Source organism: Podarcis bocagei (assembly GCF_964188305.1).
Source record: "Podarcis bocagei genome assembly, chromosome: 7".
Lineage (NCBI taxonomy): Eukaryota > Metazoa > Chordata > Lepidosauria > Squamata > Lacertidae > Podarcis > Podarcis bocagei.
The window spans coordinates 35,490,101-35,517,288 of record NC_138132.1 but is presented as its reverse complement, the minus strand read 5'-3'; the positions used below and the strand labels follow the sequence as shown (position 1 = coordinate 35,517,288).

At 46.3% G+C, this 27,188-nt stretch overlaps 1 protein-coding gene across 5 annotated transcripts; it reads left to right on the top strand.

Annotated features, from left to right (window-relative positions):
• Nucleotides 1-326: 326 nt before the first annotated feature.
• Nucleotides 327-25,783, top strand: CSF3R (colony stimulating factor 3 receptor). Of its 5 annotated transcripts, XM_081203654.1 has the most exons (17): nt 327-430; nt 1,301-1,391; nt 6,557-6,652; nt 7,532-7,834; nt 9,832-9,955; nt 10,220-10,410; nt 10,626-10,780; nt 14,841-15,012; nt 16,292-16,374; nt 17,040-17,253; nt 18,350-18,559; nt 18,795-18,896; nt 19,905-20,051; nt 21,426-21,566; nt 22,372-22,462; nt 23,379-23,460; nt 24,147-25,783. In XM_081203654.1, the coding sequence occupies exons 3-17, from the start codon at nt 6,583-6,585 to the stop codon at nt 24,660-24,662; spliced, it is 2,601 nt and encodes an 866-aa protein (XP_081059780.1). In that variant the 5' UTR covers nt 327-430; nt 1,301-1,391; nt 6,557-6,582; the 3' UTR covers nt 24,663-25,783. The 5 variants fall into 5 exon arrangements, with proteins under 5 accessions (XP_081059780.1, XP_081059782.1, XP_081059779.1 ...); XM_081203656.1 differs by lacking the exon at nt 327-430 and having other exon boundaries at nt 864-1,391; nt 7,535-7,834; XM_081203653.1 differs by lacking the exon at nt 327-430 and having other exon boundaries at nt 864-1,391.
• Nucleotides 25,784-27,188: the final 1,405 nt, after the last annotated feature.

Genomic DNA, 27,188 nt, shown 5'->3' with positions numbered 1-27,188 from the left:
TACTGCTCAGCTCAGTTGCTTCGAGCATGGTACCGAAAATGCCAAGCTCATGGGTTCGATCCCCATATGGGCCACCTGTATATTCTTCCAACTCTACAATTCCATGATTCTATCATTTTAATAGAAATAAGTTAATCTTTGACTTGTTGCAAGCACTGAAGGATGCCAAAGACAGGGACCTAGAATGCATTCCAACTTTCCTTACCCCCCACCCCTCCCGGGTCTCGTGGCTCTTTAAGAAGTCCTCCATGCCAAACTGATGTCCCTCTTGCTTTGGCAGAAGCTGCCCTGCTGTTCAGCATTCTGTGGCCGACTCCTTCCCCCAAGCAAGTTGCAATTTGGGAGCTTTCTGGGGCAGCACAACAACAGCTCTGACGCTAAGGAGAGATTGCAGGGAACCTAACACACAGTTCCGAATCAATTTTATCAAGTGAGTCTCTTGACGATTTTTCATAATCATATGCACACTTCAATTTTATTTTATTTTATAAACTACTCCTGATCCCCCTTGCTAACAGAGCAGAGTCAGCGGGCAGTACCTCCCCTTTGGGGGCTGTGAGATTGTCTGGGGGGGGGGACACTAAGAGCCAAAAGGGTAGCAGGGGGCTCCTGCAGGTGTAAATGACTATCAGACTATCACTGGATCTGTTGACTGAATTAAACAAAATGGTTTTAATTGGATTTTGAATAAATGTGCAATTAATTGTGACTGCTTTGAATTTTATTGTGCTTTTATCTTCCTTTGTGGGTCATGCAAACTATTATGAATTATGTTTTTTTTATAGCGTATGGTAAGGGGCACTGGGGATGAGTTTATGGAACCAAGAGGATGGTGACCCAAAAAAGTTTGGGGGCCACTAGTCTAAATCCTAATAGATCTTGCTGGGCTGCACAGTCAGGCCCAGTCACACCTTTCTGCCCCCCACCTCCACCTCCCGAAGATCACCCATGCGGCTGTCTCTGCTCTGACAGTTTCTGAGCCGTCTCTGCCTGACAGCAAAGGTGATGGAGATTGCCACACCGCCTGCACATTGCAAAGCCCCTATAAAGCTGTGAAGGTTGGGGAAGTTGAGGCAGGGGCTGCCTCTCCCAGCCCTGCGTGCCATGTGTGTGTGAGTGTGCCAGCCACACAGTTCCTTCCTTCCTGAGAGACACTGTTGGGCAGATAACGCCTTTGGAGAAGCATTTTGCAATTACCTTGCTGAGAGGGCGAGAGAGAGGAGCGGAGTAACGGCAGTCCTTGAGCTGGGAAACAGAATTTTGTGTGTTTTCCCCACTCTCTCTTTACAAACTTATTGAGGGGAGTAAGCACATTGGCAGGTGATTCCACTCCAATCTCCAGCATCGCCATTTCCCAGAATGAACAGAGAGTCAGTGGAAAATAAGCAGAGGTAAGTTCTGGGGATCCCAGATATTTTTTATTTTTTAATTGCTTGCCACTCAATGCATGGGGCCATGTGCTCAGTTGTGTCGTCAGATTATGACTGTGTTTTGCCCTGTCCAGGGTCTGCTGTGTTAGAAAATGTCGTCCTAAATATGTTCTGGGGCTCACGGGGCATTATTACCCCTTCTTCCTCTGTTAGGTGGTAGTTGTGTGTGCCAGTTGTGGGTGGGAATGCCCAGCCAAAGAAGAGTGGCCAGCTGGCATTTTGGTGCTGGGTAATGCTGACATGTAGAGCTAAACATTGTACCAGGAGATAGTTGGAACTCTGCTCCAGATATGTGGGACACAGGACAGCTCTGCTTGTGATGGAAACATCTCCAGAATGAAGTTGTGGGGTAGAAATCAGAAGAATGGTCTTGCTAGGTCACAGAACTGTCTAGTCCAGACCCCTCAGCACCCACAAGTAAGGCTTGAGGGGATGACCATTTCCCCCTTTGTCCCCATTGTCTGGTATTAAAGCAGAGTGCCCCAGCACATGGAGGTTCCATTTAGGCTCCATGGCTAATAGGGAACAAAAGTGGGACCTCCAACCAAATGTTGGGGTGTACCTCCTTTGCCCCCCAAACAGGAGTTTGACTGCTGTTAAATCCTACCCTTGCATTATGTTGGGAACAGAGAGAGGCCAGTGCTGTATCTAGCGCTTGCTCGGGAACAGAAGAAGAGGAAAACACACAACTAGGAAAGACAAAAATGGCAGGAAAGCAGCAGGCATGCCCTGGACAGATCACTTATTCCCACCAGTGAAGGATTTTGCCAATGGGATGAGGGAGGAATCTGATTCCCTTCTCACTTAAAGGCAAAGCTCCCTAATTCACCCTTTACGAAATGAAGCTGCCCTTTGAAATGGTCACTTCTCCGAATCTTGCAATGTCATTCTCCAGCCAAGTAATGTGTGCAAAAATGCATATTCTGGGATAAAATACATTGAAATGTATATATCAGTGAAAATAACAGACAGAAATGCATGCTATAATAAGGAGAATTTTTTTGCAAGAATGTGTAGATTGGGGAAAACCATGTGCACATTAGGAGAAATTCACACTAAAGCGCTGGCGTATTTCCACGAGGACATTTTGTATTAAAAAAAACCAAATCGCAAGCTGATGCATGGAAAATTTAGAGAATTGAACTTAAGACTGGGAAAACAAGACACTGAGATGAACCGAAACTGACTGACTTGTCCCTCTGTAGATGCCACCCACCCGTGAAGGGAGCCAATGACTGCTCACAACATCAGCCACCATTCCAGAAACCAGCCACTTGTCATGGTTGTGGGGTACCCAAGCAATTAGGCCAATCAGACCTGGCATTAAAGAATGAGTGGTGGCTTGTGGGTTTTGCCTCTTTTGAAGTATGCAAGAGTTGTTATTTAAGAGTGGTGATCCTAGCCTACCTATCCACAGAACTACTAAGTATAGGGCCCTAACCCACGCACCAAGTCACAACTCAAATTTCTATCAGCCTCCCCTAGCTGTGAGCTAGCCTTATGCCTGTGAAGTTGCCACAACCCTGTGCCTTATCCTTGGCATTCAGACATGCATCTGTTGCTGGAAGAACTAGCTATTCATTCTGATGGACCCATCACAGCAGCTGAGCTTGGGGCACTTTAGATTCTTCTTCTGAGTTCTATGACAGCATAATTTAGTTTTGCTACAAGCGTCAACACATACAAGTGTCGGGGATCCGACAATAGCAGGCTCAGAATGTGATGCAGGATTGGTGGGGTTGTTGTAGAAGTGTCCTTGGTTTTCTCCCAAAATGTTCAAACTACATATCTGCAAATAAACTAAATTGTGCAAAGCGCCTGATGCTCTCTATCATCTAAAGCTAATTAAATCCAGCAGCACAGTGCCTGGAACTTTTCTCCACTCAAAGAAGTGAGGAGCTCAGAGCAGTTGTTTTTATGCTATAACTAATGTAAAAAAGATAAATGGAGCAGAGAGTTGTAGACTTGAGGCATAGCATGACAATCCCTAATTTGCCTGTCAGCTCACCAGGGGTGGCCTTCAGAACTATCCCAATATCAGTGATTCATCTCATTGTTTTTGTCTAGCCTTTTCCCCCCCTTACTTCTCACCAAGAAGGTGAGCATGTGTCTGGCCTCCCTCACTGCCCCAGAAACGTCATTGGGGACCCACATAATTAAATGCCACACACACAAAATTCTGCATATAGTAAACTAGCAGGTCAGGAAGAAGCCTAGGCCAGAAGCCCTTCTCTCTGACAGACGGGGGGTTACAAATCTACAAGGCCTGCTTCAACCAAAGGCATTAGTACCCTGCTTTCCATCCCAGGCTCAGCTTTGCAGCAGCAAGGGGGAATTCCTCTGAGAATGTGAAGAGTGCCTTTCCCTTGCTAACCAGACACAACCCTCCCACACCTGGGATTCAGAGACAAAGGTCACATCCATGCCATACATTTATAGCACACTTATACTACTTTAACAGTCATTACTTTCCCCACCCTCAAAGAAACCTGAGAGCGGAAGTATTTAATGGGGATGGGAATTGTACGTCTGTAAGGGGTCCCCTAACAACTCTCAGGGACGTGGGTGGCGCTGTGGGTTAAACCACAGCTTGCCGATCATAATGTCGGTGGTTCGAATCCCCACAACGGGGTGAACTCCCGTTGCTCGGTCCCTGCTCCTGCCAACCTAGCAGCTCGAAAGCACGTCAAAATGCAAGTAGACAAATAGGTACTGCTCTGGCGGGAAGGTAAACGGTGTTTCCGTGCGCTGCTCTGGTTTGCCAGAAGTGGCTTAGTCATGCTGGCCACATGACCCAGAAGCTGTATGCTGGCTCCCTCGGCCAATAAAGCGAGATGAGTGCCGCAACCCCAGAGTCTTCCATGACTGGACCTAATGATCAGGGGCCCCTTTACCTTTACCTTTAACAACTCTCAGCACCCTTAATAAATGACATTTCCCAGGATTCTTTGGAATAAGCCATGACTGTTAAAGTGGTATAAAGGTGCTTAAAATGTGTGGTGCAGATGTGAATGTAAAATAGAGGCAATCTCCAAAAGAAAGCGGAAGGGGTAGTGGAGAACATTAGCTCCCCACCAGGAAGGTGTGTGTGTTGCATTGGTTATGTAACACCTGCCTTGGATTCACTTGACCAACAGCAAATCAACACCTGCCCCTTCTTACACAACAGCTCTCCTCCGGGGCTGATGCTGACATCTGAACCAGACTTGCAAACTGCCTTTCAGATTCAGTATTGATATCAAGGGTGGCATAAAACAAGGCTGTGTTTTAGCCCCACTCCTACTTAATCTCTGCATAAATGACATCGTTCAGGAGCTCTCTTCTCCCTTTCCGCACACGCAGCTCGATTTCTGCAGATGGTTTGGCTCCTGTTTCATTCCCCCAAGTAGGTGTGAGATTATTATTTTCCAAATCTGGAACTTATGGCAATCAGGGAGGTTAATTTGCTGATTATATTGACTAAATTGGTGGTGTGCATCAAAAGGCATACACAGCATAAGCGGTTGTATAATTGAACAGTGTTGCCCACTTAAGTACTTTGGCTTTATCTTTGCGAAAACTCTCTGTGGCGCATTTATTTTGAGGTGCTTAAAAATTCACCTGCCTGGTCATTGCAGGGCTAGAAAGACACTTTATTATACTTCAGACCACCATTCATTTGAATCAATAATAACAGTTTCTGCTGCTCAAACTGTATCCTGCTTGTTGTATAGTACAGCTATCTGGGGCAGCTCTAGCAGAGATTAATTGGATAGCATCCAAAATAAGGCTGTGTACAAATAAGAATAACAATAACAATAACAATAAGAATAATTTATTATCTTTACCCCGCACATCTGATTGGGTTTTCCCAGCCACTCTGGGCAGCTTCCAACAAAGATTAAAAATACATTAAAATTAAAAATACATTAACATGACGTTAGCTGCAATCCCTGTTGTTACATGCCACCCCAATCTCCAAATAGTAAGAGGTTTTTATTGTCTGATTGACCTTCTGACAATTCTGGAAAGAAGATTCCTGCATTGGACTAGATTATCATCATGGTCCTTTCTGATTTTATGTTGTTGCTGCTGCTGTTATTGTTGTTTTTAAAAAAGAGGGACTAAAGAAAGCGTGGATAAGCCCTGAGTCCTACTCAGAAGAGACCCACTGAAATCAATGCACCCACGTTCATAAATTTCAAAGGCTCTTCTCAGGGTAGAAGTGACATTGGTTACAACCCTCTGTCAGCATTTTAGTGCAAATTTATCCTGATATGCACATTTTTGTATGTAGTCTTGACTAATTTACACATTTGCAAGCACTTTCTCCAAAAATAATGCGAGCTTATGCTGTTTTCACTAGCGCATGTATCTTTTTGCACACTTTTCCCTAATAAATGTATTTTGGTAAACATTGACCAGTTGAAGAACTGCTTCACAAAATATGGATAAGTGGAAATTTTGAAGTTTCTCCTAAAATATGTATTTTTATACACATTGGCTAGAGAACTGCATCTATATTTATTTGCTTGTGGGGTGTTCATATGCCATCTTGTTATTAATTTGTTCATCCAGCACTTTTCAATACACTTCCCTAATGACACATACACAAAAACCTGTTTGACTATATCTGGCTTTCTTTAATTGTAAACTATTGATCATGAGAGTTGCTAGCACACAGAAACAACAACTTTTCTAACACAGTTGGATAAATGTCACACTGCTTATGTCAATCTTAAGGATTAACAAAACTTTGCAACTGCATTGTCTCATCACAGCCTCTGCATCTTCTGTTCTTCCTGTGTCCCAAAGATGGGACACAGACCTTCTAAAGCCAGGTCATGGATATTTTTGGCATGCCTGAAACCAAACGCAGAGGGCGCAGAGCAGCCCAGAACATTGCCTAGCAGGTGCTAATGCCTCGTGATAATCCTCTTTGTGCAATGCAAAAGGGGGTGAAATTCTAACTGCACACCTTCTTATTAGATGTGTCCCCTTCCTCCAAGGTAAATCCCACCTAGGTTTAGGACTGGCAGCATTTATTGCCAGTTGCGTGAGGTGAAAACATCCCCCTCCCCCGCCATAGTGTCATGAAGGGATTTCGAAGTTCTAAGTGCCTGAAAGTGTTTCTCTCTGGATTCCAGGTGATGCCTGAACCCTGAGCAACACCATGGCAAGCCCTAAGAAGCAAATGATGCTGCTTCTGGGGTGCTCTGCCTGCTTCTTTCTGCTTCCAGGAGGTAAGTTGCCATTCTGCTGTCTAGATGGAGCCAATTTGGGGCATAAGCACAGAATTATAAAATTGTAGAGTTGGAAGGGACCCCAAGTTCCTGTAATGCAGGAATCACACGTAAATAATCCAACCTCTCATTAAAAACCTCCAAGGCAAGAGAGTCTACCACTTTCCAAGGAAGTCGTACAAAAGATTAAAAAGGGGTACAGTGGTACCTCGGGTTAAGTGCTTAATTTGTTCCGGAGGTCCGTACTTCACCTGAAACTGTTCTTAACCTGAAGCACCACTTTCACTAATGGGGCCTCCTGCTGCCGCCACGCCGCCGGAGCACAATTTCTGTTCTCATCCTGAAGCAAAGTTCTTAGCCTGAAGCACTATTTCTGGGTTAGCAGAGGCTGTAACCTGAAGCGTATGTAACCTGAAGCATATGTAACCCGAGGTACCACTGTACTTAAATACAATTCATCATAATACTTAACAGTATAGAATAAACAGCCATGTCAAAGTATTCACAATTGCATGTGCCACCAACCACATACAGCTGTAGTGGTGCATTTTGCCACAGCTGCAGCAACAGGTGGATTTGTGAGGCCTCCTTCCCTGAGGTTTGGTGAGAGCCATGTTGCTCTCCCAAGCCTATGTGTTGCATAGTGGTTAGAGCATCAGACTAGGACCTGGGAGATCAGGGTTCCAGTCCCCATTCGGCCATGAACCTTACTTGGTGGCCTTGGGTCGGTCACTGCCTCTCTCAGCCTAACCAACCTCACGGGGTTGTTGTGAGGATAAACCAGGGAGGAGGAGAACTACATAAGCCGCCTTGAGATTCCTTGGAGGAAAGGTGGGATTCAGATGGGATAAATCAATAAGCCTTTCTCTCCTTGCCCAGCAGGATCCATGGCCTGCAGCAGCATCGCCACAGACTCCCCAGTGGTTCTCTTGGGAGCCACAGCAAGAGCTTCTTGCACCATCTGGAGAAGCTCCTGCCTCATCCGAGACGATGAAGAAATCCAGATGATGTGGAAACTGGACGAAGAGTTCCTGACAGGGACCCAGTACAGTTTACACAATGGGGTAGAAGTCTCCAACATCACCATCGGGCCCATCAATGAGACCGTGACCACTTTGAGCTGCTATGTAAAGAGGAAACAGAAGCCACAGATGATGAAGGTCATCCAGATTCGTGCAGGATGTAAGTGCACCCTGGTGTTGCAGAGCAAGGGACATGGGGCAGGAGGGATCTTTGATATACGTGGGCATTCATTTTAACAAAAGAATCAAGGTGGTTTACAATGATAAAAGCAGTAAAATCATGATCGGTGCAAAACTTCCAGAAAGCAACAGTAAAAGGAAATCCTTGTTAACAAGGGAATCCCGGAAAAGTCCACTGGTGTAAAACCTCTGCATTAAAAGGAGAACTACTTGAAAATGATTTACAGATGGTATTTAACTCCAAGTAGGCTTGCTAAGATGTATAGCACTGAATCAGATGTGCTGGAGATGCAAAGACGTGGAGGGAACGTTCTTTCATATGTGGTGGGCTTGTAGAAGGGTAAAAGAGTGTTGGGAAATGATCCATAATAAATTGGGAAAAAATGTGTAAAAGTACTTCCCCCCCAAAAAACCCAGAATCCTTTCTGTTGGGAATAATTCAGACTGAAATTCCCAGGTGTCAAAAAAGGTTATTTATGTATGCCACTACTGCAGCCCGTGTTCTGTTAGCCCCAAAATGGAAAACAAGTGAGGTCCCAACCAAAAAAAGAATGGCAACTTAAGTTGACAGAATATGCGCAGTTTGCAGACTTAACATATAGAATAAGCGAACAAGAAGAACATATGTTTAGAGAAGATTGGAAAACATTTATTGAATTAATGGGAAATAACTGTGTACAGCTGAAAACGCTGGCAACATTAAGATAAATTCAACAGTGTAATTAAGTTTTGATGGATGTAATAATGGAATACTGAATGGTATAGTTTTTGTAAAATATGCAGGGATTTATGATATGTAGAATGAACCATGGAAAGAGAAGAAGGGAAGTCATTGATATCTTAAGCATGTAAAAATGAGTACCAGTACTTTAAATTGTAAAACAGAAAATTTAATAAAAATTATAAAGAAGAAGCAATGGGGGCCAGGAGTACCTCTCTTCAGAAGCTGACCTAGATCAGAAGCAGCACAACCCCCCAAAGGGCCTGCGTCTTCTCTGATGGTGGGTCTTTTGAAGTAGAACTAAGTGTTTATTGTCAGGAGGTAGGGACATTTTTTGATCTATTCTAGTCCCAGAGTATTTAAGATTTAAAAAGTCAAAACCAGCACCTTTAATTGAACCCAGAAGCCAATTGGTAACAAGCCCAGCCCTACCATGAGGTAGAGTGAGGTGGGAAACCCTGGTGAGTGGGCAGTGGCGGTGAGGCATCGGAGATGAAAGTGGTATGTGCCCCCACAGTCTGCTGTCCACAGGTGGGGTGGCAGGCATTGTCCCATTGCTTGTGTTGAAGGAAGACTTGGCTGCCTGTCAGGTCAGCTTCAACATGTGGATCGGGCCCCTTTGCCTCAGGCAGCAAAAGATCTTGGGCTGAGCCTGACTGGTAGCCTGTAAAGTTGGCAAAGGATCTACTGTGATGTGATCCACTCTACCATCTCTCTAGTCAAAACTCTGGCAAGCAACCATATTCTTCTTGTGGAAACCATTGCAGCGTGTCCCGAACAGATCGTTCCAGAGGGCTTTAGTAAATAAGCAAGGCTGTATTCTTCAGGTGAAGGGAGAAATTATCAGGGTCCCTAACTGATCTGCCCTGGATGACAATTCCTTTCTGATAGAGCCAGAATGAATATTTTAAAAATGGGGAACATTTATAATCTTTAACAGCCAAGTTTTGCATTATTTTTTTCTCCATAGCATTCCAGTGCTTTAGATTTATTGGCATCTGTTGATTGCTATGTTTTTGGTAGGTATCAAATATGTAATTTTATAAACTGCCTCATCTCAAGTGCTGCTACTGGGAAAAGAAATGCTGTTTGTCTGAAATTCCATTGCATGTCCACTGTGAAATATCAGAGACAAATCTCAAACACAGAATTCAAATGTCATTGGGTGGCAGATGCAGATCTCAGTTCAGCCCCACTGAATGCAGGGATGCAATTCATCTCCTTCTCTTCTTCTGACCCCCTTTCCCGCCATTCAGATCCTCCAGCACAACCCCAAAACCTCACCTGCGTTATGAATGTCACCACGAAGAACCTCACGTGCCGGTGGGACCCTGGGCAAGACAGCTTCCTCCCAGTCAGTGTGGCCCTGAAGGGATCCCGGTAAGGAAATAGAATTTTTATTAAGAGTGTGGAGTGGGGGCAGTGGGGGAACTTTGTCTCCCACATTCTGACTACTTAGAGGGTCTGTAAAATTTGGCAGTTTTGTACCTGCTTGAACTGAACTCAGCACGAGCACATTAAGGCACTGATTTGTGGAGTTCAGTGTCCCATTTCACCCACCCCTGCGCATGGTGGGACCACAGAGAAGTCAAAGGTAATTCCTCCTCTGACAGCCACTGACTGACTGCTCTCTTGGTGTTCCAGGAATCAGGGAGTGTGTGAGGTCCCCACAGAGGCCATCCCCGCAAGCTGCACCCCACTGCCTGGCCAGAACTCCTGCACCATCGGCCGAGAGAACCTCCTGCTCTACCACCCCATGATTTTCTGGCTGTCAGTGAACAATGCCCTGGGAGAAGTGGGCTCTGAGCCGCTGTGTGCAGACCCCATCGATTTAGGTGTGTGGAGGCAGAGGCAGCAGAGTCCGCCCTGACTTTGCACCTTTTTGCAGCACTTCTGCCTGAGGTGGGGAGTTTGGAAATGAAAGATGCAAATGCTAGCTGAGGCTTGCCATAGAAGAAAAGCCTGGCTGGATCAGACCTTCAAGATCAGACTTTAACACACACACCACTGCCCTTGCCTTAGCTTTTTGCCCTGCCATTTCTCATTTCAGCCAAGCTGGACCCCCCAACCATCCACGCCATGCAGTCCATCCCCGAGGAGACTGACTGCATATCTGTCATGTGGGAAGCAGGGAGAGACAGCGAGCACATGCACCAGTTATGTGACCTGAGCTACCAGGCAGAGGGCGACCAGGAGTGGAAGCTGGTGAGTATTGCTATGTATTGAGTGGTTTGTGTTTGCCTGAGCTTGAGTCTGGACTAAGGATTCTGAGCCCCTGTATTCTGATTCGATACATGATGTCCAGTCACAGAACATTTCAGGATTTGGGCCTCTGCCATTGGCCCTTGAACTCTGAGTCGTGATTCACAGCTTGGAAGTTTGGACAGCCAATCACGTTGGGAGTGGGAGTGGCCCAGGCTTTCAGGAATGTATATAAGCAGTTGCTTTGCCCCTGTTTCCCAGTTATGTAGTTCAGTAAAGGTTCTTGCTGTTATTGCTGTGTCTTGCCTCATGGGAACCCACCTACACTTCAAGTATCTCTTCTGAACAGGGAGCCTGGAGATTGAAGCAGGCCTCCCCCTGCTGCACACACACCCAGCTCCATTGCTGAAGGGGTTTCCTAGCTCTCATTCAAGGGCAGCTTTTTGATGCAAGAGAAAGCGCACCCCCAACCTCCAGGACACGCATGACTTTGCTGTTAACCCCTTGATGACTGTTTTATTTACTCATTTATTCCCATATTTACCAACCCGAAAGTGCAATAACAGGGTATTACTTCATACTGTATGCTAAGCAAACAAACCATAAATAATCAGAGAAAGAAATGCTGGCACATCAATATAAATCAAGGCATATTTCCCAAGCTGATGTGGATGGTGGATGCTGAGCTTCTAAGAAGCATAGGAAATAAAGTCTCACCAGGTGACACAGAAGTGTTCTGAATCCTCCAGCCCCCTGGAAACATGCAAATATATGAAGTCCATAAGTTCTTATACCAAAAAGACAATTGTAGATTTCTCAGGGTTTTCCATTGCTGGGTGCTTGTATCCTAGCTGCTGGTAGCATCCATGTCAAAAGTTCTTTGAGCAGCAAGTTTTCATGTTGTCCATCCACATATTCAGTAATGATAGTGTGAACAGATGATTTAATAATTTTAGGTATTTCTTGATACGCCTGAGACCAGAATAATGACAAGATGGAAGAATACCTGTTCTCCTTCGCTCCTGTCCTGTGTCACATCCATCATCCCTAAAACATACACACAGCACCTGGTCCCTTAACTTCACACTTCTTTCCCAGGCTGTTTCCTGGCAACCGGCAAGCCAGGGGCTCATCAGCCTCATGTTGGCCCTGCCAGCTTCTATTGCTGCTTTTTCTTTTGCTCCAGTGGTATCCCTGCTGTTCAAATAAGCAAATGTGCTATTTTTCCTCCAGATCAGCTCACCCACAATTAGCTACGATTTGTCACCCTGCCAAGCACAGCCTGGTTGGGGGCTTGCAGTGGTCCAGTTTCCCTGTTACTGGAGCATCAAGGGTGCAAGTCACTCCTCTTGGCTGGTGCTCTCTTACCATACCTTACCAGTGATGTCTGAGGCAGCTTTTGCCAATCAGATGCCCTCCAGATGTTCCAGACTACAACTCTCATCAACACTAGCCAAGGCAGCCGTTCTGTTTTTTTTAAAAAAAATCATATTTATTGAAGTTTCCAAAACTCAAAAAAAAGAAAAAAGAAAAGAAAAAGAAAAAATAAACCTTTACAATTGAGACCTTACTTTCATTAACATCTTTCCAGGACTCCCCCATCCCCCTCCCTATTGTATTCCCCTTTCATTAATTTGGTTCCACAAGTTCTTACTCCCAATTTAAAACTTATTTTGTTTAACCCACTATTCAATTTAGTAATATAACCACTTTCCCTTTACATTCCACCATCCCTCATCATTAAAAGAAAGTTTTTTCCCCCAAGGTCACCCCAATTTCCTTCCACAAATTCCCTTTTTTTGATAAACACGTCCAAACAAGGTAAAAAATATAAAAAGATTCAAAAAATAGTTGTACACCCTTTGGATTCCAAATCTCCCCCCACCCTTCCCCGGTTTCGATTCCCCATGTCCATCAATCTATCTACTGTCAGCCTGGAGATCTCACGTCCATAGCTGGTTGTGTTTTTTTTTCCAGTTCCACCTTGCCGGTTGTTGTTTTTTTTTCTAATAATGTTTAACTTCAGACACCCAGTCTTAAAGAGGCCCCTAACAGGCCTTTAGTTTTCCTTGGTCTTTCACAATAATATGACTCCTCCCTTGTTCTTTCCAAGTCGTCATCAGTCCTTTGTTCTTTTTTCTCACTTTCTCAGGTTTCTTTTCCTGTTCCGCTGCAAAAACATTCAAATTCAAAAACTTGGTTCCTCTACAGGGGTTGTTGTTAGTTCAGGAACAAAAACTTGCGTCCAGTCCCTTCCATTCTTCAATAGATGATTCTATTGTCTCCTTTAATATAAACACCTCTGTAGACAAAATACTGTTTCGTTTTTGCAGCTTTCCCAGAAGATAACAAGTCCTGTGCGATTCCAAGAGTATTTTTCCACTTACGACGGTTCTTGTAATGTCCCAAAACCCCTCTAGGGGGATTATAGTAACTTTGTTTCCTCAAATCCGAAAGTCAAATTGTTATTCCTTATTTTCGACAATTTATATCCAAATTGTAACAAAACTAACCAGCAAAGTCCTCATAGCAAAGTCCTCTTTATATTCTCCAACTTTGACAGCTACTTTGACAGCTGTCAAAGTCTCTGTCTCTCTTCGCCAGGCTCTCTCGCGGATCGCCCCGGTTCCCGGGGGGGTTGCACTTTCACTCTCACCATCCACTCTTCTCCTCCAGCACAGTTCTTATAATTTCCCATCGTGGAATTAATAATTTTTATCAATAAACAGAAGCAAGCTCCTTTCTCGACCTTAGTTGCCAAATCCTTGTTTTAAAATGTCTACAAAAGGGGGGAGACTAACTTCCTTTTTGGATCTCCCCCGCTCGTGCCGAATCCGGAAAAAAAATATAATTTTTTTTCTCCTTTTAAGTCCGATTTCCAAATTACTCACGGGTTGTTGTCTATAGTCCAAATTTTCAATAGAAGAAGTCAGCGCTCTCCGTCGAATGGCATGCGGCTTCGCTCGGCAGGGAAAGCAGAGGACTCATAGCACCACGCCACCCCCATCCCCCGCTCCGTAGCCTTTAAAAAGGCTCCTTCGCGGGTTGGGGGGCGCTAACAGCGCCCGCCGAGTCAACCCTGTCCACGGGCTCCGTGCCCGTGGTTTTTGAGGGTCCCCGCGTCGCCGGCGCGGTAGGACCCAACCCCTGCCGAGCAGGCTCCCTCCGGAGCTCGGAGGGAGTCCGCCATTCGGCGATGGCGCCAACCCGGAAGTCCTCCAAGGCAGCCATTCTGGACTGCAGCCATCACCAGCCCAAGCCAATGGAGCCATTATGGACTATAATTCCCATCAGCCCAGCCAGCATGGCTGTGCTGGCCAAGGGCACAGAGTTGGTGACGGCTGGGCTCTGAACACAGGGGTCAAGGAGAAATTCTATTCCATTCACATTGAAAGCCAAATCTATTAAATTTACACTTTCTGAAATGATATGAGATCTTTGAAATTTGCACATATCCGGATTTTGTGATGCAGTTCTCCGATCGACCATTGTTTACCAAAATGCATTTATTAGGGGAAAGTGTTCATTAGAAAGAATATATTAGTGAAAACAACAAAGAAAAATGCTTTATTTTAGGGAGAAGTGCTTACAAAGTATGTACATTACTCAAAACTGCAGACAGAAAGCGGGTTTAGTAGGATAAATTTTCACTCTAACATAAGGTTACCAGATTTTTTTTCAGTGAATCCAGGGACACTTTTCAACTTCAGTTGAAAGGGATGGATTTTGTCAGGGGACTGATTTGTAAATCCAGGGACTGTCCCTGGGAAATGGGGACATCTGGTAACCTTACTCTAACACTTAAGGATTTCCAAAAAGGATTTTTTCTTTAAAGGCACAGATTGCTGGAGATCTGCATTCAGATTGGGAAAATGAGAAAGGGAGAGAAGTGAACCTGGCAGATCCTTCCGTCCCTACACCCAAGGGGCCAATGGCACAGCAGCCTTGGACGATTGGCTGTTATTCTTTGTAGAATTGTACAGGTGGAAGGGGCCCACCCAGTCCAAGCCCCTGCAATACAGGAATCACAGCTCATTCTCGTTCTCGCTTTTCACCCCCCCAGGTCCACAATATCACCAACCCCACCTGGGAAAGGCAGGAAGTGTGGCGTGTGCGGCACTGCGGCTTCCTCTTTGGGACCCTCTACCACTTCCAGATGCGCTGCCAGAGATTTGGTGGAGCCGGCTACTGGAGTGACTGGAGTCCAATGGTGAACTTCACCACCCACGAGAAAGGTGGGCGGAACGGAGGGGCAGTTTCTTCCGAAATCCTGTGGCCCTGTTGTCAAGGGGCAAGCAGGGCAGGGGGCTAGTCCAGAGCCCCTCCTAAGCTCTCAACTGAGAAGCTCATCCAAATAAGAAACCAGGGGTTCCTCCGTTCCCTGTGCTGTTGAAGGGTTTTGAGTGAGCCAGGAGGAGTTGCTGGGAGGCAGCCTCAGAACCGATCCAGCCTCAAACCATGCAGAATGAGGAGGGAAAGAGTTTATCTGCCAACGCTTTCGTACAGCTGTTCTGTTCAAGAGCATTTTCAAAAATAAAAGGACCGCCAAGGTACCTCCAACAACAACTGTTGAAAAACAACAGGCTACCTTTTTTCCTTGGGCTGACGGAAACAAAATGGAAGTCAGGGGTGTCATGAAAGGCAGCACCCAGGAAAGGATCACTTTCCACCACATGTGTAAAAAAAACCAGCCACCCACACAAGGCAGTTCAGTGTACCCACAGTCAGGCAACCTGCAATTTTGTATTATTATTGTTATTAATAATAATATCCTGCCCTTTTGTCAGATCAGTACTCAAGGCACAAATTAAAACAACACAGATAAAATACGGAAGGCTAAAAACATAACAAAAGATAAGAGTTTTATTACTTTCAAACAATTATCTTCCATATGTTTTTAGACTTCCGTATTTTATCTGTGTTGTTTTAATTTGTGCCTTGAGTACTGATCTGACAAAAGAGCAGGATGTTATTATTAATAATAACAATAATTAATAGAATTAATACAATATAAAAAACCAGCTCTGTTAAAATTCAGATAATAAAACAGCACAGCAGTATTAAAAGCTATTGAAAAAGAGTCAGTTCCCAAAGGCCTATTGGAATAAAAAGGTATTTAGCTGCCGGTAGAAGGACTACAAGAAGCCAGTCTAGCATCTCTAGGGAAGGAGTTTGAGAGTCTAGGAGCAGCCACCAAGAAGCCCCTCTCCCACATCCCCACCAAGTGTGCCTATGATGGTGTTAGGACTAAGAGAAAGGTCTCCCCCAAAGATCTCAGAGCTCAGGGAAGGTTTATATGGGAGAATATGGTCCTTCAGACAGCCTGGGCCTATACTGAATTTTCTTCCCATGGATGGGAAAGTCCAAATTTAGCAGTGGTGGGAGTGTGGGCTGCCACTTTAATGAGGATACGGTGTGGACCCTACCACAACAAAAACAAGAGAGACACAAGCAACTTCAAATTCACATTAAACTCCAGTGTAGATGGACCCAAAGCTTCTTTTTCTCTTCCAGCGCCTTCAGGAGAGCTTGATGCCTGGTGGAAAGTGAAGACCAGGGAGGCAGAGGCAAGAATGGAAGTGCAGCTGTTGTGGAAGGTGAGGGGCGGGGGACTACACTGCAGACCTCAAGGCCAACCATTCTCCTGCAACCTGGTGCCTTCCAGGTGTTTTGGACTACTACTCACATCAGCTCCAATCTGACCATTCCAAAACATCTGGAGGGCACCAGCTTGTGCAAGGCAAGAAGCCCTCGTGAGATCTGTGTCTTGCATTCTTAGGAGGCATCGTCATAAGGTGCAAGAGGCTAATCCAGGGTCTTCTGCTCCCACCCATGATGGATATAATGTGCACTTTTGATTCACTCATTAAGCAAGCAACCCCTTACAGTAAAGTGGGCAATCAAGAAATGTTGGGAGATTCAGGTCAGATAAATGAAAGGACTTCGTCACGCAGCTAAACATAGTTAAACTATGCAACTCGCTGCCACAGGATGCAGTGATGGCCACCAAACTGAATGGCTTTAAAAGAGGATTAGACTGATTCATGGAGGAGGGGGCTGTCGATGGCTATTAGCCATGATGACTCTGCTCTGCCTCCACAGATGGAGGCAGCAATGCTTCTGAATACTGGAAACCACAGGAGGGGAGAGGGCTCTTGTGCCTGAATCCTGCTTGCAGGTTTCCCACTGGGGCATCTGGCTGGCCACTGTGAGAAAAAGATTCTGGACTAGATTCTTATGTTCTTCTGTTCTTATTGTGCAGCCAATGAAACCCAATGAGGCCCATGGGAAAATCTTGGGTTACATGGCCACCCTCAGCACCCGGCGGCACAGCGGGGAGCCATCGCCACTGTGCAACACCTCTGAGACGTGCTGCACTTTCTCACTTCCACTTGGAACCCAGAAGATTTATCTCATGGCCTACAACGCCAGAGGCTCATCTCAGCCCACTGAAGTCTACTTGTCCGAGAAGAAAGGTAGGAGCCTCCTCAACCTGGGGACAGCTCTCCTGCAAAGAGTCACTTTTACACACCTCTTGCAATACATTCACTGTCTCAAGAATATGAGCGTATTCACTGCCAGCTGCAGGATTTTTGGGTTTCCCTCTCCACAAGACTCGGGGCTTGGTTTTTCTGTGTGCCACAGGTTTCTGTTTTTTTCCATCCTGGATATTCATCGCTGTTCTACTGCTTGCCATCCACACTAGTGGATGCAACTTGACCGAGGGTATCAGGGTGGGTGCGCAAGCCCCTCACCTCAATTGCTCCTCTCTCTCTCTCTCTCCATTCGTTATCTGCTCTTTGGAAAACACACACAGGTATTTCTGTACCTATCCAAAGATTTTCCAAAGATAGGTACAGGATGGGAGAAATGGGCAAAAGGGGGCTGTGCTTTGGATTTTCAAAATTTTTAAAAAGCTTATACTGAGGTCTTGCATAGGTCTTCCACGACTAAGGCACAGCAATGATAAAGAGGTCAATTGCCATATCGAAGTACACATATGTACTGTGTGGAGATCATATAGAATCATAGAATTGTAGAGTTGGAAGGGAGCCAAAGGGTCATTTAGTCTAACCTTCTGCAACGCAGGAGTCACAACTGACAAATAGCCGTCCAACCTCTGCTTAAAACCTCCAACAAAGGACAGTCTACCACCTTTCTGACCGTGAGAGCTGTTTGAAAGTGGAACAAACTAGAATCACAGAATCGTAGAATTGTAAAGTCAAATGGGATCTGATAATCATCTAGTCCAACCCCCTGCCATTTCAGGAATCACAGCTGAAGAATCCCTGGTGTCTAACCTCTGCTTAAAATCCTCCAGTGAAGGAGAGTCCACCACCTTCCGAGGGAGTCTCCTTTTGCTGGAGGCTTTTAAGCAGAGGTTGGATGGCCATCTGTCAGAGGTTCTTAAGCTGTGATTCTGACATTGTAGGCTGGACTAATGACCCTTGGGGTCATTTTCATCTCTCTGATTCTATGATATCCTCCCCCCCCCATCACCAGTTTGCCTTCCTATGCTCTCTTGCCTATAATTCTAACCATCTCCCCTGCATCTTCTGATACTGTCCGTAGGTCAACCTGTGCCCAAGTTCCAGGCCTCCCCTCACAATGAGACAAGCATCTGGGTGCACTGGGATCCCCCAGCGACACCAGCCAGGGGCTACATCATCGAGTGGCACACCATGACCTCAGTGGAAGACTCATCCGACGGCAACCATGGTCACAACAACATGGGATGGACCAAAGTGCATAGTGGCACCATCACACATGCTCTGATCCAAGGTGAGAGGGAGAGAGAGGGCTGGAACCTTTCATCCATTGGAGGAGCTGCTTGGGACACAAAGGAGGGGTGCCCGTTAGTGGGGTAGGACAGCTGAGTGTCCCTCCACACTCTTTCCTGTGAAATGGGTACATATCATCCTAGATTGTTCTTCAGGGCCAGTCACCAGCTCACCTTCTGATGTTCTGGCTCCCGTTCTCACATTCACGGACAACCTTCCCCCCTTCTCTCTTTCAGAAAACGTGAAACCTTTTCAACGCTACAACATCTCCATCTACCCACTCTACAGGGACAGAGTGGGGATGCCCCAGTGTTTGGAAGTTTACACCAGGCAGAAAGGTATGGCCTCCCCCTGCTTCTTCTCAGCTGCCATCATCTGGGGATGCGCAGTCTTATTTGGACGCATAAAACTATCTTCCTTCCAACAAAACTGTCTTTGTCCGGCATCTTGGGAACCATCCAGACCGATGTGGGTGGTTGCAGGGGGGAGGTTCTTTTCTGCAGCTTGTAATTGATACAATAATAGTGCATTAGTGGTGGATTTATGTTGGGACCATCCACATGCCATTCTGCTTTATTAGTTGTGCTGCAGAGCTTGACCAGTGTTATCATATTATTCCCGTCTGGAGGCAGAGGGGAACTCTTGCGCTATTGTGCAACAAAAGCCAGACAAGCCCCACCCCCTGATATGCACTGATTGGAAACGAAGCAGCAGGTCTGCCCCAAAGAGTATTGGAATCGCTTATAACTGCCCTGATACCATCATGAGAACACACAAATGCATCATAGGAAAGACATCTCCAGAGGGTCCCCTTAGACTTGGAGGATTCCTCCCTTCCCCCAGATATTCACGCCCCACAACTTAATTTCCAAAATTATAAATTCCCATGCTATTATTTGAGTTAACCCTAAACTTTTTGGATGCCACTTCCTCTGATTGAGTTAGGGGGTACCTGTGGATGTACAGTGGTGCTGGAAAGATACTCTGCACATGTTCAGGCACTATCTTTCTGAGATGTAGAGCTAAGAGCAGCTTCCAGGGATGACTCCTAGCAAGCCTTGGTCCAGATTGCCTTTCTCAGGGTGGATTCACACCATGTGATTAAAGCACACCCAATGTGCCTTTAAAGTGCCTAACTTCTCACCCCAAATGGGAACTGGAGTCTTCCCCTCCCTCACAGAACTGGGACTCAAACTACCATTCCCATGATTCTTTGGGGATAGCCATGTGTTTCAAAACTATGCTGTGGATCTGCCCTAATAAAACCCATCAGTCCACCTGCAGCCTCCTGGTGACCCTGGTCTGCTGGTGGCAATAGTAATAACCCCCCTTTTTTCCCTCTGCAGCTCCAGCTGACACCCCCAAACTCCACCCGGGGAGTATCAGTAAGTCCACAGCTCAGCTTCACTGGGAACCCATCCCGGTTGAAAAACGGCATGGCTTCATCACCAACTATACCATTTTCTGGAATGGCACCAATGAGGACCTGAAAAGTGAGTCACACCCATACATTCAGCCCCTCCCAGTTGTGTCACTTCAAATCCCCCCAGCAAAGGGTGGGAGGACTCTGAATTGCCTGGCCAGTGGACAAGGAGAGCTCAAGTAGGGCTGGAAGAAAGGATCTGCCTTGCTGCACAGATGGCTGGGTGTCTAACTTCACCTCTGGTCAACAGGCCTGGAGGTGTAGTGGATTTCTTCAACAGCCCCACCATTATGATGTTTAAGACAACTTTACGTGGGGCTTATCCACACTTACCTGTCCTCTGCTCTTTCTAGGCATGCTCCGCATTTTAAAGCTCCATGTCCAAAGGCCCCTGTTTTTTGTTTTTGCTCTGGAGCTACTATTGTTGGCTCCGCGTGAGTGCTAAAGAGCAGGTTTTTGTGGGAAAGCTCTGGGGGGCAGGGGATGCTCAGACACAGAGCTTTTAAACACAGGCCTGTGCCTGGAATGAGTGGGGCAAGAGATAAGTGTGGATAATTCCTTGGTCATAGCAGCAGCCTCTGGAAAACCCACAGAAGTGGAGTCCACCAGCCTGTAAATTACCCAGGCTTATACCGAGGCTTTCCCTTACCTTACCTTAGCTTTATGCATGCGTAGAAATTAAGTCACTTTGGGCTCATGCACACTTCTGTTTGTTTCTAGTCATGTATTTGATAGGTTCTGTTTTTGTTTTGTTTTGTTGTCCTGCCACTTTCCTCAGAAAAGCCCACTTTTTACTGCTCAGTTGGAACAAACGTCAATTGGGTTTGCTGCAGATCGGCGTTCGTTCTGATTCAGCAATAAACAGTGGGTTTTCATGGGGAAAGCAGCAAGACAAAAAAAAGAAACCTCTTGGACCCCTGGCTAGAAATCTCCAGACAAATGGAAGAAATTGCGGGGGGAACAGAAGTGTGGGTGAACCAGTTCTTGGAGGAAAAGAGTGCCTGGATCGTGAGAACTGGATGTCTGATTCAGTGAAGAACAGGGTGCCTTCTTACTATTGGGCTACGTACCTCAAGAGTGAGATTTTCCCGCACAATCTCGACACTTTATACAGTCCGAGCAAGCAGATTCTCCTCACTACATCCTTTCACAATCTCTTCTATGCTTTTCTATATCCCATCACATGTAGGCTGCCTATCAAAGCATATACTTCCACTGCATAGGGTTTCGTATAATTTCTAAAACCTACTGGGCCAGAACAACATGAGTCGTGTTGGTAAAATTTACGGTGACACCAGCTTTCATAGGCTAGACTAGAGGCCACATTTTCTGAAGCGTTGCCAGGTGGCCTTTTGTCAAATCTACCTACCCTCTGGCCTCAGAACCCCCTGCCTCAGCTACACATTCACCCTGGGGGGGCTAAACATGGCTGCCTTTTTCCTAGGTGCTGTCGTGAACTCTTCAGTCGACACCTTCACCATCGTGGGTCTCTGGCCTTCCAGAATGTACAGGGTGCACATCATGGCCTCAACAGTGGGTGGGAGCACCAACGGTACCATCCTCACGTTCTACACCAAGGCGATTGGTAAGGAGAACCATAGGACAGAGGGTGGGGCTGGGTACATGGGGGCAGTGGGCTGTCCCCATGCTCTGCCTCCACACTTGGGGGTTGCAATGCTTCTGAATACCAGTTGCTGGAAACCCCAGGAGGGGAGAGTGCCACATGTGAACTGGCTGCATTATAATGATCTGGCAGGCAAGCAGCCTGATAAGCAGCAAGGACTCTTCGTCAGTTTTATGTAAGTTTATTTACAAGAAAAACACATCCAGAACACAGCTTCCCACCTGCTCTCATTAACAGTAGTTGATCAGTCTGAATCATTGTCCCTTCCCCAACAGAAAGAATGCCAAAATCCCACCTATTTTCTCCTTCCCTTCCATTGTTCTCTGAGCTTCTCCAGTCTCCTAGTATGGGGACTGAATGGCTGACCTGTCTCCTCCACACTCCCAGAAGACACAGCCTCAGACTATGGCTTATCTGCTGGTTGCCTGGCAATGCTCTGGCCACCTTCTAACTCTTCCTCTCCTTGGGAGCTAACAGCATCTTCCCAGGGAAGGAGTGGGGCCGGACTGCCCTTTCTAGACTCTGACAGCCAGCTCTTATCTGCAGAGTCGGCCCCCTGCTCACTTAGCTCAATTTCTGAGGCTGACTCTTCTGCTGCACTCAGGGGAGCACATTCCTGACATGCATTGTGGCTCACATTGCAAGGCTGAACAAGTCCAAGTGCACCCCATCCTCCTTTCTCTCCTCCAGCCCCAAATGCGGAAGGTCCTCTTAACATGCCACCACTATCACCTGGGCTTACTCCTCTGTGATCTCTCTCTTCCAGATGACATGGACCTCCCCTTTGTCTACATGCTGATTGGACTCCTCTTGCTGGCAATTATTGTCCTGGTCATCTGTTTCCAGAAGAGCAAGAGGTGAGTGTTGGGAGGAGCTGCAGAACTCATCCTGCTTGTCATCTCTTAGAGCAGATGAGGAAACACAGTTGTTACCCAGAGGGCCTCAGATAGGAAGTGAGATATTTGCAGGAGGAGGAAAGGAAGAGGCCAGGGAGGAAAGGAAGAGGCGTGTAAGTAGGGAAGAAGCAGGGAATGAGCATGAAAGCAAAGGACAAGAGGAAAGAATGAGTTGGGACTCGGAGTAGGGAGGGAAGGAACAGTCAATTTCAGTTATTTAGGTTTCTCATTTTCCCAATCTTAAGTTCAGTTCTCCACATTTTGCAGCTATTTGTAATTTTAAAAAATCCTCATTAAAATTCATCAGCATTTTAATATGAATTTCTCCTAACAAACATATTTTATATGTTTTATTTGTTTTATATGTTACATATTTTATATACTGTACTCTTTTGACTGACATACACATTTGTGCAAGAATATAATGCACTTGTGTTATGTTGATTTCACTAATATATTCATTTTTGTGCGAGCTTTTTATGCACTTTTGTGAACATTGAGTGGATAACTACATCACAAAATTCAGATAAGTGTGGCTTTCAAAGGATGGTGATTTCCTGATTTCCTATGCAATTGATGTTGCTCTCCTATTTGGACTTCAAAGCATAGCGAGTATCAGGATTTAGGGAGGGAAAAGTGTGGGTCAACAGTATTTGGAGAGGGTGGGACAATGGGGAATTAAAGGAGGAGCAATAAGCTGGGCCCTTAGTGGTTGAATGGGAATCAGGCTGACACAGCGAAAGAAATAACATCCTGCCTTTTGTGGGATGTCCAGCCAGCCTAAACACTTTCCTCCTGGGATGTTGAGTCTCACCAGATCTCTCTCTCTCTCTCTCTCTCTCTCTCTCTCTCTCTCTCTCTCTCTCGTGACCCACAGGATGAAAACCCAGTTCTGGCCCAGCGTCCCTGACCCAGCCAACAGCAGCCTTGGCAAATGGGCACCAGCCATTCTGCAAGAGGTAAATGTAGTGTGGGGGGTGGAGTCTCTTGGGCTTAGCCTGCTGCCCCTCCTATTCCTCCCCTACCTGCGCAGGCCTTTTGGAATACTGACCCACATTTTACACACATCTCAGCTGCAGTGTGAGTCATGGGCAGGTGGCACAGCTGGGAACATGGGCCACCCCTCTGTCCTGACCCACCCTGAGTTCTGCACATCACGAGCCCCACATCATGCAGTAGCCACAGCTAGGTATCAGCACATACTGACCCCAAAGGTCAGCAGCCACAGGCCAGGGATGTTTAAGGACATGGGCCTCAGCTGTGCTTTGTTGGCTCAGGTCAGCCTTTGCCACCCTCCTGTCTTCAAGCTGAATTCGACCACAAAGTCCATCAGCTGCAGCCATCACTGGCACCAGCATCATATGGCTATGATGATGGGAGTGGAGGTCCAAAGGGTCCAGAGGGCACCAGGTTGGAGACAACTGGCCCAGATGAATACATGGATGAATCCAAGATTATTGGAGTTTTCTAGCTATGAGGACCAACACTGCAAAGCCTTCATGTTCAGAGACCATCTGATGCTGAGGCCTCACCGGGGATGGTTATTCCACCTCAAGGGATGATGGGCCTTTCCTCTCACCCAACAGGGGGGTGACCTGTACTGTGGCCATTAGCTGTTAACTTGACCTACTGCCTTCTTTCCCAGGAGATCCTCCAGGCTCCAAAGTCGTGCGAGCTCAGCCCTGTTGTTGTTTCGGCCATCTTGGTGATTGAAGCGGATGAGAAGAAATGCCTTTCCTGTGGGAAGGGGGAGCCTGCTAAGGCCCTGGAGGATGGGTCAATGACAGCCTCCTTGGAATCTTATATGGCTAATGCTGAGACCACTTTGCCAACCGATGACCCAGCGCCAGCCTCTTACGTGAACAGCCCGGAGTCTGTCCAGTACGCAAAGGTGTTTGTGGACAGCTACTGCAGCCAACAGAAGGCCTCACCCAGTTTCTACATGCGCTCCAACTCCACGCAGCCCCTCCTAAGCGACAGGACGCCCAGCCCAAAGCCCTACGAGAACCTGTGGTTTCACAGCGACCATCCAAACAGAGAGCTTGACTACAGTTGTCAGGAGGATGCCGTTTTCCTGGACAGGGCCCTGTTAGATTTCCCGTTGCTCCAGGGCCTCAAAATCGATGGGGATGAAGACCTGAGCAACTTCCGAAAACTGTAGAACCTGATTGACAGGGGGAGCATCAAACTGGAGCTGCTTGTGGCTTCTTGCATTCTTCTTCTCCTCCTTCACTGGAGGAAGCACTGAATTATTCCAGCCAAACATCCAGCCACCTAGATTTTGTGTCACCCTCGAGAGACTAAGAAAGTGGAGCGGATGTTGGGGTGGTGTTCCCTGAGTGATACATTTTGCTCCCCTTCAGGGGAAGGGGTGTATCTCAGTAGCAGAACATCTGCTTTGCATGCAGAAGCTCAGTATAAGGCAGCTTCCTCCATTTCGAACCAAGGAGACAGAACTGAAAGGAGCCCTGCCTTGGGTTCCTTCCCCTTTCCATAGCTGTGGCCCCCTATTCAACCCCTGCTGGTGACCATGTGCTGCCCCCTGCTGCTGTGACCCTTGACCTGCATGGACGACCCACCTCCCACCTCAAGTCTACCAAGCACCTGCAAATGGAGACTCCCCTCTCTTTCCCATGTAGCACGGTCTCCACGGCTCAGAAAAACAGGGGCAGCCCATACCTAAAGGCAAACTCCCTGTGCTGGCCCCATTTCTGGGGACATCTGCCTCTGCTGTGCAAAGGTGTTGAGGAAAGAAAGAGCAGCCGTGGAGAAGCTGCAGAAAGCACAGTGCCAACTGGATGAGAGTCACAATCCAGAACCTCCCAAGGTGGGGAGGAGGGAAAGGAAGAGGCATGAGAAAAAGAGCAGCCCAAGAAACTCACAATCATTGTGAAGTTGCTCCTTTCTCATTGCATCAGTCAGCTTTGTTTGCTAAAAGCCATCGCAGTCATCACAAAAATGCAAAAGATCAGGCTAGCATAAAGTCGTGTTGTGCAAAAGAAATACTGTGTTGCTCCTTCTGTAGCAGGAAACAAGGGTGCCCACAAAATGTCAATTTTTGCCTGAAAGGGTTTGGAGGGGAAACCAAGGAGCAGCTTGGAGAATTGAGAAGGGGAAATGGGTTTTTCCCTGTTTAGCACAGCCTGAGCAGGAAGTCAAAGGGGATGAATGTTCCCAGAAGTAGGGTTGGGAAGGCCAGTTTTCTTCAACATGTTTATACCCACTGCTGCTGTTTATTTATCATGTATATGGAACATTGCAAATTAAAAGTGCTCCACAATTCTCCTTGTGTTTGTCATCGTTGTAATTCTTGCACCCTCCCGCAACACCCCTCATGCAGAGATTGCAGACAAGAATTGGCTGCAGTCCCTACTTCATCTTTGTTGGGTGGAAAGTCAGCACATGATCCCTAAAGAACTTCCTAGGAACTTTGGAAGATGCAGGTCTCATAGTTCTGTTGCGATCTGTGATGGAGGAGCAGGGGGAGCATCAGCTATTACTTTCTAGCTTTTCCCTTCATATTCTGCCAGTGCATCTGCAAACCAACCCAAGCAGTTGCTCAGGGGCAGTTGCATTTTTCAGGGCCCCAATGGAGAAGAGTGGAATCAAAGCATGCTCCACTTCAGGGCACATTGCAAGGTCACAGAAGGTCTGGTGGGAGAGTGTGAACCCTCTTGCTCACATCACATGCAAACCATTAAGGCAGTTGCAGTCCTCCAGAAGGGATGGGGGGAGAAATTTGGTTTGCGTTTAAAGGTGACACTGCCATATTTGTACTTCCTGAAACAACATGCAATTTGAAATACAGCTATCCTTCCGAATTCACACTTATCCAAATTTTTAAATTCAGTTCTCCAAGCAAGCAAGGATTTAAAAAGTGAATATATTAGAGGAAAATTGAGCATAAAAATCAATATATTAATATTCAAAAAATGACTTTAAAAAGTGGTTGAAAACACAACAGCACAAAACAAATACAAAAAATGTAAGTCAAAATCCAGGATAGCTTGGCCAGACACATACATTTTCAAAGCCATTTAAAAGTCACTGGAGCTTTAATTAACATTAGAATTGAACTAGCTCACTATAAATAGAGCTTGCATACAGGGAAGGGCATTACTGCACCAAGACTTTACCACACCTCTGTTTTAATTCCCCTTTCACTACCTGTAAATAAGTGTATTGCCAGTGCTAAAGGATTTTAGTGTGGAAACAACCCCAGAGTTCCTTTAAAGGTAAGTCGAGGGTCCCTCACCAACCAGCTACTGAACAGGTCACAAAAATATTATTCCCACAATTAAAGGGAGACCCTTAGATTTGCTGGTGCAGCACTTCTTAGGGGCACCTAAGATTCCTGGTTCAGCCTACAGTGTAGGATCATGGCAATGAAAATAATAAATTGAGTTGGGGCAATAACACAACCCTGCTTAACACTTGATCCCACTGTGAATGGTTCACTTTGAGAGCCATTGTTATCTGCAATTGTTGTCGTCATATTATCATGGAGGAGCCGAGGGATGTTCACCAGAAACCTATGACCTCACTATGGAAGGACGTGTGGATCCAGAATTGGCCTCCATTGTCACTTACAGACTCACTGTTAAGACCGTGTTCATGGAAGACAATCTTACTCGGCTATGAGTGGGAGAAGGAGGCGGTGGTGGAGCCCTTTTTGCACCATGCAGAA

What these genes read in the sequence shown, in the direction of transcription:
- CSF3R (XM_081203654.1), top strand. Translation starts at nt 6,583, where the DNA reads ATGGCAAGCCCTAAGAAGCAAATGATGCTGCTTCTGGGGTGCTCTGCC. An exon ending in CACACATGCTCTGATCCAAG is followed by an intron (nt 18,560 to 18,794) that starts GTGAGAGGGAGA and finishes TCTCTCTTTCAG; the next exon opens with AAAACGTGAAACCTTTTCAA. An exon ending in GTTCTACACCAAGGCGATTG is followed by an intron (nt 21,567 to 22,371) that starts GTAAGGAGAACC and finishes TCTCTCTTCCAG; the next exon opens with ATGACATGGACCTCCCCTTT.